General features: G+C 42.8%; 2 protein-coding genes across 5 annotated transcripts in view; both read right to left on the minus strand.

Annotated features, from left to right (window-relative positions):
• LOC129554835 (mitochondrial carrier homolog 2) overlaps positions 1–5,184 on the minus strand; it is a 72,868-nt gene extending 67,684 nt beyond the window's left edge. For 2 of the 4 annotated variants that reach the window (XM_055424117.2, XM_055424114.2), the window contains exons 1-4: positions 4,236–5,183; positions 3,926–4,062; positions 3,598–3,661; positions 2,393–2,527 (exon numbers count right to left, since the gene is read on the minus strand). In XM_055424117.2, the coding sequence (XP_055280092.2) occupies positions 2,393–2,527; positions 3,598–3,661; positions 3,926–3,961 (235 nt within the window). In that variant the 5' untranslated portion in view covers positions 3,962–4,062; positions 4,236–5,183. Of the gene's footprint in view, positions 1–2,392; positions 2,528–3,597; positions 3,662–3,925; positions 4,063–4,226 lie in introns of all 4 variants that reach the window. The other 2 variants (XM_088843334.1, XM_055424115.2) reach the window with 2 other exon arrangements.
• Positions 5,185–7,408: 2,224 nt separating this feature from the next.
• Positions 7,409–18,991, minus strand: part of FNBP4 (formin binding protein 4) — a 28,884-nt gene continuing 17,301 nt past the window's right edge. Inside the window, exons 13-17 of the mRNA XM_055424122.2 lie at positions 16,327–16,640; positions 16,072–16,216; positions 15,340–15,662; positions 10,983–11,140; positions 7,409–8,466 (exon numbers count right to left, since the gene is read on the minus strand). Coding sequence (XP_055280097.2) covers positions 8,376–8,466; positions 10,983–11,140; positions 15,340–15,662; positions 16,072–16,216; positions 16,327–16,640 — 1,031 coding nt within the window. The 3' untranslated portion in view covers positions 7,409–8,375. The remainder of the gene's footprint in view (positions 8,467–10,982; positions 11,141–15,339; positions 15,663–16,071; positions 16,217–16,326; positions 16,641–18,991) is intronic.

Raw genomic sequence — 18,991 nt, forward strand, 5'->3', positions numbered from 1 at the left:
ATTACAGTAGTGGCTATATTAAGGCTGGGGCTGGGAGAGCTCTTCACTTCCTTTTGTGTTTTTTCTACCATTTGAATTTTCTAACCTTATATTTTCTTTCTTTCTCTCTCTTTCCCCCCTCCTTCCCTTCTCTTTCCTTTCTTCCCTTCTTTTTCCCTTTTTGAAACAAGTATATTGTAACTCATTCCTTTTTTACTTCCTTTGTACTTTTCTGGTTTAAAAAACAACACAATAAATGCCTTGCTACAAAGATAAAGGAAAATATCTTCCTCATCCCAGTGACCCAAACGGGGGTGGGGGTGGGTAGGTGTCAGGTTACCAATTATACTCTAAAATTCATTTGCATTGTTGTGTTACTTCTGTAGCTTACTTTGCATTTTATGGTTTTTGTTTTTACTATATGAAGACAGGCAACTGTTTCTTATTAATGTTATTTCAAGCATCAGAAAATGGGACAGGAGGAAACGGAAGGTGGAGGGTTGCTGGCTCCTGAGCCACCCTACCCTGACAGTCTTCTTCACTCAATCTTTGCCTGCCAGGAGCTCTGGGACAGAATGGAAGAGCCTTCCAAGCAGCAGGATGAGCAAAAATGTAAGATACATATTTGAACATGAAAATGGAACTGCTACATCAAAGGTTAAGAACTGTCACATTTCCCTCCTACTGCCAAACTGCCATCCTAAAATAGTCCATCTAGGGGCTTCTCTGGTGGCTCAGTGGTAAAGGATCTGCCTGGCAATGCAGGAGACAGCTTCCATCCCTGATCTGGGAAGACCCCACACGCTGCAGAACAAGCAAGCCTGTGCGCCACAACTACGTGAGCCCTCATGGCCTAGAGCCCACACTCCAAAACAAGAGAAACCCCACAAGGAGAAGCCCATGCACCGCAACTAGAGAGTAGCCCTGCTTGCCGCAACAAGAGGAAAGCCTGTGCAGCAATGAAGATCCAGCAGTCAAAAAAATAAATAATAATAAAAACTTTAAGGTTATGTATTCACATTCCTAACAGCAGTGTGGGAGGGTGTTCTACCATCTCCTGACCTATACTAGGTATAATCATAAATATATTTTTGCCCAAGTCTCATAATTTACAAAATGGTACTTTGACAAACTGATTAGTTATCTTTAGTTAGGGGTGAAATTGAGCATCTTCTCATAAAGCTTCCTGTGTTTGCTTTTCTATGAACTCCTAGCTCGTGTCCTTTGTCCATCTTTTCTATTTGGTCATCTTTTACATATTGATTTGTAAGAGTTATTTTGTGAAGGAAATCAATCCTTAGACATGCCTGTGTGCTCAGTCGTGTCCAACTCTGCAACCCTAGGACTGTAGCCCACCAGATTCCTGTGTCCATGGGATTTCCCAGGCAAGAATACTGCAGCGGGTTGCCATTTCCTCCTCTAGGGGATCTGATCCAGGGATTGAACCTGCATGCATCTCCTGCACTGCAGGCGCATTCTTTACCACTGAGCCACCAGGGGAGCCCACGGTGCATGTTGCAGCGACTGTGTTTGCTTTTCTACGAACTCCTTGCTCATGCTCTTTGTCCATTTTTCTATTTGGCCATCTTTTGCTTATTGATTTGTAAGTTATTTTGTTAAGGAAATTAATCCTTTGACATATTTCTCACAAAAAATTTTTTTCAGTTATTTTTCTTTACTAATGGAACTTTTTTCTAAAGTTTGCTGTAAAAATGATTAGTGTTCTATTTTATGGCTTTTGGGTCTTGTGTCATTCAAAGATTTTTAACCAGAAAAGGGATACAATCAGATTTGCACATTAAAAAGAAAAAAAAAACACTGCTGTGTGGAAAGCGGATTGGAAGAGGGCATCATGGAACCAGAAACCAATGATGAGGCTGCTTCAACAGTGAGATGATGGCAGCCGGGGTCGGGGAAGGGGCATGGGAGGAAGGTCGTGCAGTAAAGTCGAGTGAATTGATGTTTGGCTGGACACGCATGGAGGGAGAAATTCAACTGCGCTCCTACCCTTGGATTCTAGAAGAAACCTGTGGAATCCCTGTAAAAAATTGTTTTTGTTCAAGTTAGCTTGGCTTGGTTTCCACCACTCCTATGCAAGGAGCCTCAACAAATATATCCATCAAAACTGCATAGAAAAAAATCAACGTGTCACTCTTGACCAAAGAGTTTTAACAAGTATTCCAACAATTTGGAGGAAGACCATGCAGAATGCAAGGTACTTTAAACCTACAATCCAAAGCAGATCTACAAAATATTTTTTTTGTTTTGTTCTTTTTAAAATTTTTCTTTTTTTTTAAGACAGAACATTTCTGAGTGACGTCAGAAACAGTGTCCGAGGGTGCTCCCCAGCTCCTCCCACGCTAGGCTCAAGGCACTGAGGGTTCCAGGGACATATGACATGATCACTACTCACATAGACGCTTCTCCTTTTGCAAGTGGTCCGGTATCAAAGCCTCTCTTTTTCCAAAAGAGCCGCTCAACAGGTATCTAGGATTCTTCTTCCAAACATGCTGGTGCGTAGCAGAGTTTGGTAAACTGCCTCTCTGAGCTAAGAACAGGCAGTTTAGTGAAAGATGTTGAAGGCTAGTTCGTCATATGCAACATTGAGGTCAACACCCAAACAATTACTACTAGCAAACTGCCTTCTAGTCACCACCTGCTACACCACAGGCCTTTACAACCGATATAACCCATTTTACAAAGAGCCTTCACATTCCAGTTTATGTGAGTTAAACATAATTTTCTCCATTTCACGCTGAGGAGAAGACTTGAGAGGCATATGGTAGAGTGGAAAGGAAGGGCTGGGGAGGCAGAAGAAAATCAGCAGCTATATGAGCAAGTCAGGGTAAGTGCTCAGAGTGGAAGTGGAGCACTCAGAATGAGAGGTGCTTTGTCCTGAGGGCTCTGCTGAATCTGGCAAACTGGGAATTCAGTTTTCAACAAGTGAGTGATCACTTACCAAATGAAACAGTTAATAAGAAAGTTTAACAAGATAGAAATAAAATCAATACAAAAACTTAAATTTTATTTCTAAATACCAAGAACGAAGTTAGAACATCAAAATTTTAAGACACCACTTATAAAAGCATACAAATAAGCAGTTCCATGAAAACAATTTATAAATCTTATTGGAAGACATTAAGGAGAACCAAAGCAAATTAGAGAATTAGAAAATACTATTAATAGATTGGCCAATGTGGTATTGGAAAATTCTCATTTCTTGTCAAGTTTGATCTATAGATTAAATGCAATGACATTTTTTAAAAAGTATCTCATGCCAATTCTAAAATTATATAAAAAGGTAAGGTTAGCCAAGACAATTCTGAAAACGACAATATGGGAGGACATTTCTTTCCAGATATCAAGACTATTTTAATGCCATGTCATGTCATTAAGAAAGGGTGGTACTGGTTCAAGGACAGACAGACAGACAGACCTCTGTATAAACGGACACTCAACAGAAGTGACAGAGCATATCAGTGGGGAAAGGAAGTACTTCTCATTAACGCTGCTCAAAAAATTCCTCATTAGTCTATCCAAGCGCAACTCTCTCAGTTGATCCAACAATTTACTTCAATGACCCAGGAAAGGTGATGCTGGATCAGAACGAGATATTACCTTTATAGTAGCCATAGTACTGGAGGTGATAGTACATAAAGTCTTCATAGGGATCAGGAAAAGTCTGTGAAACGACAGACCATCTCAATCAGGAAAATGTTTTCATAATAATCATTATTATAACAGCCTGTTACTGACTCGTAACAAAGGTACACAAGCATGGTCGCAGAGGACACCACACCTGAGAACTTCTAAAAACAAACCAAGTGAAAGACATTTGTGCAAATTATTCTCCCTTTGGGATCAAGATCTCTAGTCAAGAAAAAGGTGCCACCAGAATACACCTTCTGAGCTAGTACTGGGTTTCTGGAGAGGGGTGGGTACCGACCTCCTGCTTTAGTTCTGTTTCCAATGCTGGGAACATGTTACTTCCGCATGGTATGCTGAAGACCGGTCAGTGACACCCGCATCCAGCAACAGCCCCTGCCCAATTTCCAAAAGGGCAGTTGGATTACATAGGAGGAGCTAAAATAAACAAGAGCAGGACAACTGAAGTCACCTGTCGACATTCACTGCCGTCCCCTCCCTCCGCGCCGCAGCTCCCACGCGGCACCGCTCCCTCTTCCCTGCCACCCCGACCTCTCGTCAGGCAAGCCAGGGCCCGCCATGAGGCCCGGGCGGGCGGGCACCTGCGGCACCTGGGAGGGCGGCGAGCCTTCCGACCTCCTCCTCCCGAGGCGCCGGGACCCCTGCCGGCTCCATGCCTCCTTCTCCGGGTTGAGGGGGATGCCCGCCACCAGGACGCCGCTGGACAGTGAAGGAAAAGGGGCGGGGAGTCCGGCGGCGGCGTCTCAGGGCGGGTGGAAAAGAAAGCTCAGGGGCTCCGAAGCCGGAATTCAGGGGCTTGGGGCTTCCTGCTCAGGGAGAAGGCGGCGGAGGGCAGCTTCCCGCAGAGCCGGGGGATGGGGCGCGGAGATTTCCTGGGAGGCCAGAGGGACGGGTGCTACCGCCTCGGCGCCCCGGACCGTCCGGGGCAGCAGGCGTTGGGCGCGGAGCCGGCCGCGACAGAGGAGCGCCAGTGCGGCGGGGGGTCACCGCCCGCAGGCAGAGGCCCCGCCGCGCACCCGGCCGAGGACGCGCTGGCGGAGCTCGCGCCAAGCCACAGCTTGCGGCTGGGGCGCCGGTAGCCTAGCAACCGCGCGCCGGAAGCGGGGAGGCGGGGCGGCTTGGCGCTTCCGGGAGCGAGGCCCCGCCTCCGAGGGGGTGGGGAACCCGGGGAAAGCGGACGAGTGAAGTACCAAGGCTTTGTTACTTTTCATTACAGAATTCAGCTATTTCAAATCCTGAAAGATGATGCTATGAAAGTGCTGCACTCAATATGCCAGCAAGTTTGGAAAACTCAGCAGTGGCCACAGGACTGGAAAAAGTCAGGCTTCATTCCAATCCCAAAGAAAGGGAATGCCAAAGAATGCTCAAACTACCGCACAATTGCACTCATCTCACACGCTAGTCAAGTCATGCTCAAAATTCTCCAAGCCAGGCTTCAGCAATATGTGAACCGTGGACTCCCAGATGTTCAAGCAGGTTTTAGAAAAGGCAGAGGCACCAGAGTTCAAATTGCCAACATCCGCTGGATCATGGAAAAAGCAAGAGAGTTCCAGAAAAACATGTATTTCTGCTTCATTGACTATGCCAAAGCCTTTGACTATGTGGATCACAATAAACTGTGGAACATTCTGAAAGAGATGGGAATCCAAGACCACCTGAACTGCCTCTTGAGAAACCTATATGCAGGTCAGGAAGCAACATTTAGAACTGGACATTGAACAACAGACTGGTTCCAAATAGGAAAAGGAGTACGTCAAGGTTGTATATTGTCACCCTGCTTATTTAATTTATATGCAGAGTACATCATGAGGAACGCTGGACTGGAAGAAGCACAAGCTGGAATCAAGATTGCTGGGAGAAATATCAGTAACCTCAGATATGCAGATGACACCACCCTTATGGCAGAAAGTGAAGAGGAACTCAAAAGCCTCTTAATGAAAGTGAAAGAGGAGAGTGAAAAGGTTAGCTTGAAGCTCAACATTCAGAAAACAAAGATCATGGCATCTGGTCCCATCACTTCGTGGGAAATAGGTGGAGAAACAGTGGAAACAGTGTCAGACTTTATTTTTTGGGGGCTCCAAAATCACTGCGGATGCTGATTGCAGCCATGAAAGTGAAAGACGCTTACTCCTTGGAAGGAAAGTTATGACCAACCTAGACAGCATATTAAAAAGCAGAGACATTACTTTGCCAACCAAGGTCCGTCTAGTCAAGGCTATGGTTTTTCCCATGGTCATGTATGGATGTGAGAGTTGGACTGTGAAGAAAGCTGATCAATCACCGAAGAACTGATGCTTTTGAACTGTGGTGCTGGAGAAGATTCGAGAGTCCTTTGGACTGCAAGGAGATCCAACCAGTCCATTCTAAAGGAGATCAATCCTGGGTGTTCATTGGAAGGACTGATGCTAAAGCTGAAACTCCAATACTTTGGCCACCTCATGCGACAAGTTGACTCACTGGAAAAGACTCTGATGCTGGGAAGGATTGGGGGCAGGAGGAGACGGGGACGACAGAGAATGAGGTGGCTGGATGGCATCACCAGCTCGATGGACAGGAGTTTGAGTGAACTCTGGGAGTTGGTGATGGACAGGGAGGCCTGGCGTGCTATGATTCATGGGGTCGCAGAGTCGGACACGACTGAGCGACTGAACTGACTGTGGCCCGGAATCTGCGGATCAGAAATTGCATTGATGGGGTCTTCCTTGGCGGTCCTGGGAAGGAAAGGGCAACCTACTCCAGCATTCTTGCCCACAGAATTCCATGGGGTCTCGAGTCAGACACGACTGAGCGACCAACACTTCCACTGTTCCTTTCCTTGGCGGTCCAGTGATTAACGAGACCGCGCTTACACTGCAGGGCACAGGTGGGATCCCTGGTCGGTAGCTAAGGCACGCTCCACGGGGCAGCCAAAAAGAAAAAAAAAAAAAAGCTGTTTCTCAGCTTGAAGAAAACTGTTGGGTATTACTCAAAGGCAGCCGCTTCTCTTTCACCCTATATTCCCTCTATCCCATACCTAGAATTGAAAAATTACCTTCTGCGTTGAAAAATACAAGAAACAAAGTAAACCCCACACTTTGACTATCAAATTGTCAGATTCAAAAAAATGCTTCTGGTCTGGCAGGATAGGGACAAAGGCACTTAGTCCCTGTCAACAATTCCTAGAAATCTGGGTAACTGTTAGGCAGTTAAAAGCAAAAGCTTTAATGACTAGTCAATAGCCTTTTTTCCAGAAATGTGCTCAATGCAAATGACAAGAAAAACAATTTATATACAAAATGGTCACCCCGATTTTTGTGTAACTAAAAACCAACACACATGCATACATGACACTGAGTACAGTTAGCTGCATATAAATATACTGGAATAAAATTTTAACTACTGTTGTCTTTGGTTAACTTTACATGACTATGAGTATATATAACTCTTGTAACTAGTGAGAGTATAAAGCACCTTTGTTTTTTTTCAGAACATTAACCACATTTTGTCATTTCCAGGATTTAAGTAGGCTAAATACAAGCTAATATAGATCACAAGCTCCAAAACTTAAGTCACACCGTATTTTCTGGTACTAGAGTCCTGTTTTTCTAACCCCATCCTCCCACCCTGCAACGGGCTCAAGATCCTGACACTCCTCTTTCTTCTGAGAGCTTCTTCAATGTTTGCCTTACACTGTACTTGGTTAGAAAAAATGACTGACTTAAAAGAAGCCTTGGTGACATCTTCATGGAGTTAACATGCAAAACAGGAGCAAAAGGATAACCAATCAGAAGTATAAAAAAGGATTTATTAATGCATATATACAAATTTACAAGGTCAGAAACTGGAGAAATACAAACAGCTTTAAAACACAATTTGCTTTTTCTTCAGTTTAAAGTGACTTTTACCTGATTGTGATACAATAGAAAGTACAGAACAGTAAACTGCTTTTTTAAATACTGGAATTTTATGGAGAATACATTCACATATAAATGGGAGGTGAACTTTGGACCAAGGTCGGCAATGGAGACATAGCAATACACACAGTGGCTCGTTACATTCACTCCCACGTGTGAGGGGGGAGTCTCAAAGACAGGAACACTTGCTGCTGCTGCCATATACTGCAATTTATATGTCACCTAGTATGTGCAATGACTGAGCTATCTTTATCAGTTCTAGAATTTGTGAGAAATACTCTATAAAGAGTGTGGCCGTCTGTTAGCACAACATGAATGAGTTTGTTGTATACCTCAGCACTTCGGGGGTGGCAGACTAAGAGGAAGAGGTCAGAAGGAAATTCCTATAATCCCAGTTAAGCAAGGTAGAGTATAGAGCTGCCTTCTTAATTGCACTTGTTCTGAAGAAGTTAATGAGAGAGAGAGCCACACTAGGAACTACAAGAGCCTCTATTAGGCAGGAAAATCCTTCCCTTTTCGTGAGTGAGTCCTCTACGGAAGTGTCACGAGCCACAAGTCCAGACTGATGAGGATAATGTACCTAACATGCTGAGTTTGCCAGTGTGAGAATAAAGGCAGCCAGGTCAAATGGTTCAGCTACCTCACCTTTTGGCAAAACAGAAAAAACTACATTTCACAAATGTGGGAATTTTGTATGCTCTTGCCCAGGAAATTCATATGCTCTCCCTCATAACATTTATAGTTTACTGACAACAGTAAAACTGGTTAAGACTCTGAACTGAACATAAAAAACAAACAAACAAAACAACCAGCACACAGTAACAAAAAAGTATAAAACTATGTGTTTGGAGCCATTTTTCGTCTCTTCAGCCTTGCTCGCCAATCTTCAGGAAGGGCTTCAAAATTAGCATTTCTCTCTGCCATGCCACTGTGAAAACAACATATAGATTACTCCACTGGAAAAAAAGAAAGGAACTGTTCGTTTCCTAGCAAAGAGAAACTAACTAAACCTGCAAATTGCATCTACTGTATCTATCTTCATGACAGTTTCAAATTTCTCAGCCAGGTACCAGAATAGTTTTCATCAAATTTCTTAACTGATAGGTCAACCAAACACACAAAATACTCGGCTCTACAGTTGTATTTATATGTAAGTGCATATTTATTTTTATGTCTCCCCAGTAACCATTAAACCTACACTGAAGGAAAATAACACATGCCTGCAGAAGTATTTCTTGGCTCCAAGGAGTTAGGAGTCTTTATCCTAGATTTATTTACTTAACCTCTAAAAAGATATATTTAACCCTCAACATACCACCAGTGATAGCCTAATGTTTCCGAGATCCTCTTTTCATTAGTTCTAACTAGCATTGATCTCTCACGGCTCATTCAAATTCAATTATTTGAAAAGCTGATTAAAACTCAAGGTTCACCTGGCGGGTTACAGTCTATGGGGTAGTAAAAGAGTCAGACACAACTTAGGGATTAAACAACCACCATATGCTATCTGTTCATAGGTAAACCATATAGTATGCTATGATTTAAAAGAACAAAACAAAACTCAAGATTCTTGGGAATTCGCTGGCTGTACAGCAGTCAGGACTCTGCGCTCTCACTGTGGAGGGCCCGGTCAGGGAACCAAGCACCCACCAGCTGTGTGGCACAGCAGAGACAAAACAGAAACTCAGATTCTCTCTTGCAATAACCAAAATGAGTGCATAAGACCCTTTTATAAATCTAAAATAAGATAAATTACAAGATCTTTGTGACTTCCCATCATCTTGGAATAGTTTACTATTTCATCACTGTAGGAATTAATCATTAATCAACTGCCAGCAACACTAAAAAAGCACTAAAACAGTAAGAAAACTCAAGAATAATGGAGTCATCTACAAGGATGATACACAGGTAAGACTAAATTATCATTAATACCATCCTGCAGTTTTCTGTGTTGCCCCAAATCCTGTGCATCACCTTTCAAGGAAGTAAGGTCTGGAGACAACATCTTCATAGTCTCCTCCTGGACAGCCCCCAGTATTACATAATTCAAATGAATATAAAGAGATAGCAGCACTGTACATTCAAATTGTGATGGTAAAACTGACTGGATAAGTAAAATCTCAGGCTACGAGTGTTAAGAAGACCATAATCTAGATGAATTTTCTTAAATTCAAGATTAATGAGTGAACAACATATAGGTCAAAAAGGAAATATAATATTTGCGTTATCACGTTTTATGCTGCTGTATGCTAAAACTTATTTGATCAAGTTCATAAGTGGGACAAATGCTAAAAACAGGTGTGTAGTAGCTAGACAGAAACATATTTTAGGAACAAAAATTTCACTGGAATGACTATACCATTGGTATTTATGGATCTAAAAATGAAAAGAAAAAAAAAATTAAAAAGAAAAAAAAAAAGAAAATGCTTTGAATTATGAAGCAAAGATGGCTATCCTCTCTCAATTTTTCTTTTTTGCCACAACATGTGAGATCTTTCCATGACCAGGGATTGAACTTGGGCCCTCAGCAGTGAAAGTGCAAAATTCTGACCACTGGACTGCCAGGGAATTTCCTCAAACATTTCCGTAAGTACTGCATTTACGGATGTTGCAAGTGTAAGAAGCAGAAGCAGTGATACGCCAGACCCTATTGGAGATGAACCTGAAGTCTGGCGTCACTATCAGTCTGTCCCAGGTAATAATGCACAACCGAGCGACTGGTTACACTGAAGGGATGTCGGTCACTTCAGTGTGCGCACCTTCAAAATCACAAGCATAAAGAAGACTGAGGTTAGCTATATTTAAATTCTTATTAAGTTTGGTCTCTTGGAGCTACATGGTAAATGTAGGGGATGACTATTTCCCCGTGTATGCTCAGGGTTAAGACAGTTCTTTGCCTAAGATGAACAATTAGTGGGAAGTATTACAACTCTGATGTCTTTGAAAAAAGCTAGACTGTAATTTTTATAGGAAAAAAACATTTCTATGAATTAAAAACTGCTTGGGATAAGTTTGTAAAGAAATCAGGGCTACGACTTTAAGGACATGGGGGCTTCCGTGGTCGCTCAGTGATAAAGCAGAAGGTGTGAGCTCAAATCCCTGACCTGGGAAGACCCCGCAGGCGGCAGAGCAACGAGGCCTGTGCACAGCCACTGAGCCTGGGAGCTGCAGCCCGAGACCCGAGTGCCCCGGGGCCGGCCCTCTGCAGCGAGAAGCCGCCACGGGGGGGTGGGGGTGGGGGGGGGTGGGGGGTGGGGGGGGGCTGCCCCGACACCGCGGCCAGGGGGCGGCCCCTGCACTCCGCAACTAGAGAAAAGCTCACGCAGCAGTGAGACCGTAAATAAATAAAATAGAACAGAAACAAACACTTCAGGAATACAATGGTTCTAAAACCACAGCTACAACCACCACACCCTGCCCCACCTGAGACCCCTCTTCCCTTACCTGACCAGCTGCTGCTGTTTCCACTCTTCAATGCGTTTCTGTGCGGTTGACTCTCGGTCCTCTTCGCTGGAACTAGAGTTTTCCTCTTCATCTAACTCACGCTGGATACTCTGCCACTTCTTTACTAGAGACGGCATTTTGGTTTTACTTTTCTTTGTCTGTAACAAAGGTTAAAGGTCAGAAGGAATGCAATACACAAAATAAGAAAACAAGTTCTTCACATGAGATCAAGATCTCTTCCTTAGTTCTAAGGAGTAAGTGAACTTCAAAATCAACCAAACACAAGTACCATTCTAAATTTTTACCAAAAATTTCTACCAAGCTTGGTTAAAAATCTGAAAACTGTAAATGGGATATTTTTTCTTTAAAAAAAAAAAGAAAAAACAAAAAACTATTTTAGTTGGAGGCTAATTACAACATTGTGATGGTTTTTGCCATATGACAACATGAACCAGCCACAGGTACACGTGTCCCCTCCGTCTGTAAATGGGGTATTTTATGAAATCAGGTAAGAAAAATTTCCTTTAGCCGTATTCTATGGAATTCAAACCTCTTGCCCTTTCTCCTCAGAATCACAATGTGCCCTTTAATGAGTTTAAATGGAGTAGTGTTCGCATCAGGTGAGACACAGTACTAACAAACACATGGTCAGCTTTTCTGGAAAGAGCAACAGAGTCAAATGCGACTAAATACGAAAAACGCAAAGAGGAATATTAAAACATTAATTATAAGATCAGTTCTAAGAGAAGATACTACTTACAATTCAATTTTGTCCTATTAGCTTACCTTCAGTTTCAAAATTGCCTATAATAAACACAGAATCTCACAGTTACGGAAAAAACCTTGTGATATTTGCTATATACACAGTATGGCTTGCTCTATCACTACCTTCAGAGTTCTGATCAATGGCACTCTAGCAAAGATACCTTCTCTGACCACACTATACGAAACAGTACCGCCTCTCAAAGCCCACTCACTTTCAGTCCTGACACTTTTTTCTTCATTGAATTTTTAAACATTGAACATATATTTGCTTATCTGTTTCTGCAACCCAGTTGCCCCCTACCCTCTCCAAGCCCACCAGAAAAGCTCTACAAAAGCAGAGATTTGGTTACTGAATATGAAGCTGTTACAGAGAATGCTTGACAGACAGTATGTATTAAAAATAAAACCTTCTAATATTTGTGATTAGTTCTTTGAATTTAGAGAAATATTATATTAGACACCGATAAGAACTAATTTTCACCCCTTTGTTTTGAGGACGTGGCCAAATCCCACTCTACATATGACAAGCAGGCCCTCAAGTGGCAGGTATGAAGGAGTGCTGCGGTCTACGTATAGTGGCCCAGGCTGTTTTCCCAGCCTGCAGTTAAAACAAACACATATCGTGATTTACCACCCAAGAGTTGAGAAAACACGCGTAATCTTTTCCGTCTTTTAGAATTACTTGGCTCCCTGGCTCAATACCCTATTCTGTCAGTAACAGGTTTCTACCCTTCCGGGGAAATGCCCACATGAAATGCTTAGGCCTTCTGCTCCACACAGCTTCCCACACTTCATTCTGCTATGTCACCTGTGGTTCAGTCTGACCCACTGCGTACACACCCTTCCCGTAAGCTCCAAACACAACCTATTCTGGGTTAGAATGCAACCGAGTACAAGGTAATAAGAATTAATGTAGTAATGGTCACTACGCAAAGAAGGCTCACTGCAGTATAACCTCTCACCGTATTTCTGCAAATGATTAGAAACAATATAAATCTAGGTAGAGTCTTTGTGGTTTCATTTTGACTTCCATATGATTTTGTAAATTCGAAGTGTATTTTGATTCCTATTTATCATAGGAAAGTAAGTAATGTTTTAGAAGTTAGGCATTCATTATCACGTTCAAAACCATGGATCCAGAGTTGCACTGCCTGTTTGAACACATTTTAAATAGAGGAACCTTGCAGTGAGAGGAAAAGATTAAATGGCTAGAATTCCTTTTTTTCTAGTAAACTGCATACAAAACCTGAGCAAAAAGACTAAAAAAATATACAGGTCTCAGATATTCTTGAAATCAGGTATTTCAAGTAAGTACATATCTTGCATTTTAAAAAATGGCCTGTAATTCCAAAGAGATGAATCACTGCTTTCAAATAAGTCCATAAAAATGACATGGTAACATAGAATACTAGACTTTCAAAACTATTATTTAGGGACTTCCCTGATGGTCCAGTGGTTGGGAATCTGCTGTGCGACACAGGTTTGACCCCACATGCTGTGGAGCAACTGGGCCCGCGTGCCACAACTACGGATCTCACACGCCGTAATGGAGATCTCATGTGCTGCAACTGAGCCCCGACGCAGCCAAGTAAAAAAGTAAATATATTTTTAAAAAAACTATTACTTATACGACCGTAAGACCATGACTGTCTAAAAAATTACTTGAACGCATGGAGGTGGAGATGATTATCTCTCTTGGAAGACGGAAGGAAGAGCGGCAAGGAAGGCTTCCTAAGAGAAAAGATTCCTGAGCACGGACATTCCGGCCTTGATTACGTCGAGAATGAGCAGTAGGGGCACTGGCAGACAAAGACGAGACATGTGGGTGGGCAACAGCACGCTGGCTTGGGAGAGCTGCACGTGGTACGGCTGGCTGGACAACAACCTACTCAAGACACTAGCCTGTCACTGTTGATTTTTCATAACACTTCATTTCCAGATAATTTCTGGAACGTACCAGCTTGGACAAGTGGGTCAATCCAGAAATACTCTATTTTTTGTATAACTCAAACTTCTTCAAGAAGGTCTCTTGAACCATGTAAAGCAAAGAATTTGCCCCACTGACCCCTGGAGCAAAAAATGACAAATGAGACAATGGAGCAGTAGCACAGGGAAGGGAAAAGCTGATGAGGAAGTTTCTTTAGGTGATTTAGGGAATTCAAAGGGTCCATGAGGGTGATGTCAGAAAGCTGGCAGACTACGAAGCTCCAAGCTCTTGCTTATCCCATGGAAATATTATATGAACAAATAAGAAATGGACTAAGATGGTTTTGTGGGAACTCTAGAAAGCAGTCAAAGATCTGCAGCAACTAAGACAACAGCCAATCGAGAAAAACCTACACTAAGAACAGCAGGACATTCTGTGGCATGTTTGCCTGCCCTTGTTCCACACTCTCCCCAGTGTGGCTGGAACGAAATGGCCCAATTCTCAGTTCCCTCCCTCCAGATGGACCTAAGTCAGTGGGATGTCTGAAATGGTCTAGACTGTGGTTGCCTTAGGGACTGGTTCAGTGCTGTCTGACTTCAAGGTCAGCCAGGAATGGTGGTATATTTTGGATCTTGGGTTAGAAGCCATGAAAGGCAGTAGCGGCAGTCGTGGCCTGTGAAAACCACAGGAGGACAGAAGTCATCTGGACAGTCGGGGGCAAATGCTTCTGTGCAGAAGAATATAACATAAAAAGCTCACAAAAGAAGTGTGAAATCCTAAGAGAAAAGGAGGGGGAAAAGAAAAACAACCACATACAAGTCCGTGTCCAGGGAACATATATGCCTAGAAAAGGCCTGCAAAGATCTTGTACCTTCATGCTGGGCGCACTGAGGAAGGATGCAAATAGAAGATGCTGAACACACTCACTCACTAGAGAAACAGAAATCAACGCCACAGTGAGGTACCACTTCATACCTGCCAAGACCGGTATGGCAACTTTCAGAAAATGGCAAGTAACTAGTGTTGGTGAATGGAAAATGGCTCATTCACTGCAGGAAAATGGTTCCTCCAAAAGTTATCAACAGAATTACCGTATGATCCAGCAATTTCACGTCTACTAAATACACACACAGACACACACACACCCAAAAGAAATGGAAACAAGTACTCAACATGCACGTACTTACATACATTATTACACAGATACTGCTTAAAACAGCAAAGAGGCATAAAACAACCCAAATATCCATCAACTGATGGATGGATAAGCAGACTGTGGTACATACCCACATTAGAACGTTATTCAGCCATAAAAAGAACAAAAGGATTGATGAAAGCTACAACATGGATGAACTTGGAAAACACTGTGCCAAGTGAAGGAAGCCAGACGCTGAAGCTCACACAGGCACCAATGCAGCATGGGTGGCCTGGCGGAGATGGAGAGCTGGCCGGTAGGCCCCTGAGGCCAGGGGAAGGGGTATTGAGGTGTGGCTGTGCAATGGGTACAGGCGCTCTCCCTTGGAGTAATGAAAATGTTATGTAACCAGCGAGGGGGGGTGGTTGCACCCAATGTGAATATACTAAACGCTGCTGAGTTTAAACTTTAAATACCACCTCCACGGAACAAAATATCTACATACAAACGTAAGATGCTGTGTGCTCTACCTTATCTTTCTTTCCTTTTTTCGTCTTCTCAGGCGGTGGCCCTTTGGGAGCTGGTGGTGGTGGTGGGGGGGGAGGAGGAGGAGGAGGAGGAGGAGGTTCGATGATGGCAGTGGTGGGCACAGCAGCTCGGGCCTGGACCGGCTGCAACGTGGGAGCAGTCACTGCCATCGGCACAGAACACTCAGCATAGCCCAGAAGTGCAGAAGCCGAAGCCAGGCCTAGGTAACTCGACTGCAGGCTCATTCCTCTGGCCTGATGGCCCACTCCTGTTGCTGGATGGCTAACTGCCATTGCTTGGTGTCCAACCCCTGCCGCCTGCTGACCTAACACAGAAAATATAAAACGAAACAACTATAAAAAAACACATTGTGATAAACCCAAAAACAAGAAAAAGAAGGAAAAGCAAAGTGGGAGTTAGATTATCTACAAAGCGATTCTAATGTACCTTCCCCCTTTAGAAAAACCAGAACAAAAACCAGTCACACTTTCTGGTGGCTAAATATGAATTTCTCAATGTTTTAGCATTAAGGTACTTAACATCAAAATCACTGTTATGTAAATGCACAGAAAAGAATCTGGAAGGATCCATGTCAAACTGTTAACAGTGGTTTTCAGTAACTGAAAGAAATGGCATACAAACAGTCTCTGCATGAGAAGTCTTTAATTTAGGAGACTAGTTCTGGAAACAAAGAAAACACACGGGGGAAAATACACTGCAACCACAGTGCTGACCTGGAGCTACAGCTGACTGGCTGTAGAGGACTGGAGAGCTACCAATGGTGGCTGATCGCTGCACTACTGCAGTACTCATCTCTGCAGCTTTTCTCTTTATCGCCTTAGTAGAAGGAGAACTAGAGACGGTAGCATCGGCTGAACTCTGAAATGAAGAGATTCCAGTCAGTGGCTGAAGCATCCTCTTCTAAAGAAACTGTATCATTCACGCCCCAGGGCCCCAAACGCTTCTGAATGCCAAGCGACGGTTCGCACCTGGCTAGTGACAACTGTGGTCTGTGCCGCGGGTTTCAGTGGAGTGTCCTCCTCCGTTCCTGGAGCAGGCGGCTCCTCACTCCCCTCGTCTTCCATCTCCACCTCCTGAATCTCCCCGTCTTCCACGGGCGGAGGCGGGGGAGGAGGAGGGGGAGGGGGGGACTCGGGGGGTGGAGGCGGAGGGGGTGGCATCTCCAGAGGTAGCGGAGGCTGCAGCACAGGCACGTTTGACTGAAGGACAGTCCAGAAGGGAGTGAGTGGCATGAGTGATGAAGAAGATACTTGACCAGAAAAGGACTCTTTACACAGAGAACCTATGAAAACAAACAGGAATCAGGGAGACAGCAAGACCAGAACTCCCATGAACTGACTGCTGACACACGTCCCCAGGCAGCTATTAGTTAGCGCTTGCCCCATCTGTGTGGCACTAGCCTTGTTTTCTGGGTCCAGATTTATGGCTGAGTAACGAAGCACAGCACATTAACGCAAAGAGAAACTCAAATCATCTGAACCGGAATGTTTTTTTATTTCAAAGATACACAACTACAGAAGGCAATATTATGGGGTCTTCTTTATCTCAAAAGTGAAAAAGTGAGTGAATATTTGCAATATTAATTCCACATATATAATATATTCCACATATATTAATTACATATATATGTGGAATTAATTCCACATATATTAATTCCACAAATATTAATATTTGCAATATTTGCAATATTAATTCCACATATTTTATTTTTTAGTGAGCTAGGTAAGTGATTAGGATTACCTAGAGAAGCACCCATTCAAAACACTCACACAAATTCTACCCATTTCAATTAATCTGGGTTACTAAGTTTAAAAAAATCCATTTGCAAAGTGGTATTGTCAACCCTATCATTCCTTCGCATCTTTGTGTGAACTACTCATTTGCTAAATCACAGCAACAAACCCGGGAGGGTAATATTTTATTTCAGTGATGATAAATGGGAAATTAGAATGAATCTTCAAGGTAAATGATGATTAATAATAAATATAACCCAGAAAAGAGTTGTCTTAAGATATGGAGAATTTGAAATTGCTGCTGAAGAAATTAGAGCTGAGGAGCTGCAAGGTTTGCTTTCCTCAAAAGCTGCAAAAGTCACAGTTAATTACTGTCCCTTCTCTGCTGGGAAAAGCTTTAAAGATTAGAGAAAATAGGAAGATATACTTACTTGTAGCCTTCCCCATCCCTCTTTATCGTCAATAGGGAAGTTTCACATTATTTGGGACTATTAGATATATATCCCAGGAATGCTGAAGGGGATTTTCTCCCTAAAAATCATAGAATTCAGGAGCAGAAGAGACATGAGAAATCATCTAGTTTAACCCTCTCTTCTTAAAGGTAATGAAACCCAGGAGGGAAACGACTTGCCCAAGAATACATCTCTGTGGCCAGGTCTGACCCCTAGTCTAGTATTCCTTTTTGCTAATGCTGTATGGCTTACGTGCGGGAACTCAGTTTCTCCACCAGGAACTGAACCCAGGCCACAGCTGTTAAGAGCCCGGTACCCTAAACACTGGGGCACCGGGGAACTCCCCTACTGCTCTCACGGAGCAGAGGTCCAGAAGCCGTCACCTGTCAAATGTCATTGGCAAAGCAGTAGATTAAATAAGGACTCTATCATAAAAGGCTCAAGAACAAAGATAAGGCCTTTTACCTTACTTTGCACAAAATACACCACACCGGCACTCAACAATGTAAAACTAAAGCAACTGTGAGCCACTAGGCTTTTAGAGCAGCTTCAGTTTTTATGGAACAGATACACGACGTAGAAGACTTTAAGAACATGATTCGCATGACTATTCTAATTATTAAGAAACTTCGTGCTACCAAGGAAAAGGGACTGAAAAAATTCACCATAAAGCAAGGCTGCAGTTTTCCAGCTAGAAGACTCCAAAGGTCTCATTAACCTTTTCCTCGTGCCGTATCCAACACGAATTGTTACACTAACTTTTAGACAAGTTTATGGGCAAGCAGTCTACTACATTAGAGTACATCAAGATTACATAAGAACTAAGGCAATAAACACTGGGGATTATAGTTTATTACACCTCATTATACTAAACCAACCACGATAAGTGGTAGGTAAATAAATGTATCAGATTTATATATGAGTAGGTTTCTCATCTAGAAGCATAATGCAGCACTGATACTTTTATGATGGTGAAAGTGCTGTGCAGAGGAAATCAAAGAAACACAGCACGTTTAAGATTAACAACATGGTTTACGACCTTCAACAAAGTTTTAATCAGCAGTAACTGAACTCTGTGTAAATATGAAACACACTAGACTTGATAAATTTAGATCACACAAGTAGCACTTTTACAGTTAATGTTTGCATCCTAAACTAAGTTTACTCAAAACATAACAACTGTGTCTTAACATTGATAATTATAAAAAAAAAATTGATAATTATCTCCTTTAGCTTAAATATGAAAACTTCCCAGAAATGCTAGCTTTAATATCCATGGGTGTCATATTACATAATGCTTCTCATCATTTCCAAATTTAACCCAGCTGGTGTACTTTGCCATAGTAAGTCTGAAGTCCTAGGACAGATTAAAACGGCATATACATAGCTTTTAGGCTTCCCTGATGGCTCAGATGGTAAAGAATCCGCCTGCAATGCAGGAGACCCAA

This window comes from Moschus berezovskii, chromosome 14, assembly GCF_049115385.1.
Source record: "Moschus berezovskii isolate FMDL1 chromosome 14, NW_MosBer_1.0, whole genome shotgun sequence".
Lineage (NCBI taxonomy): Eukaryota > Metazoa > Chordata > Mammalia > Artiodactyla > Moschidae > Moschus > Moschus berezovskii.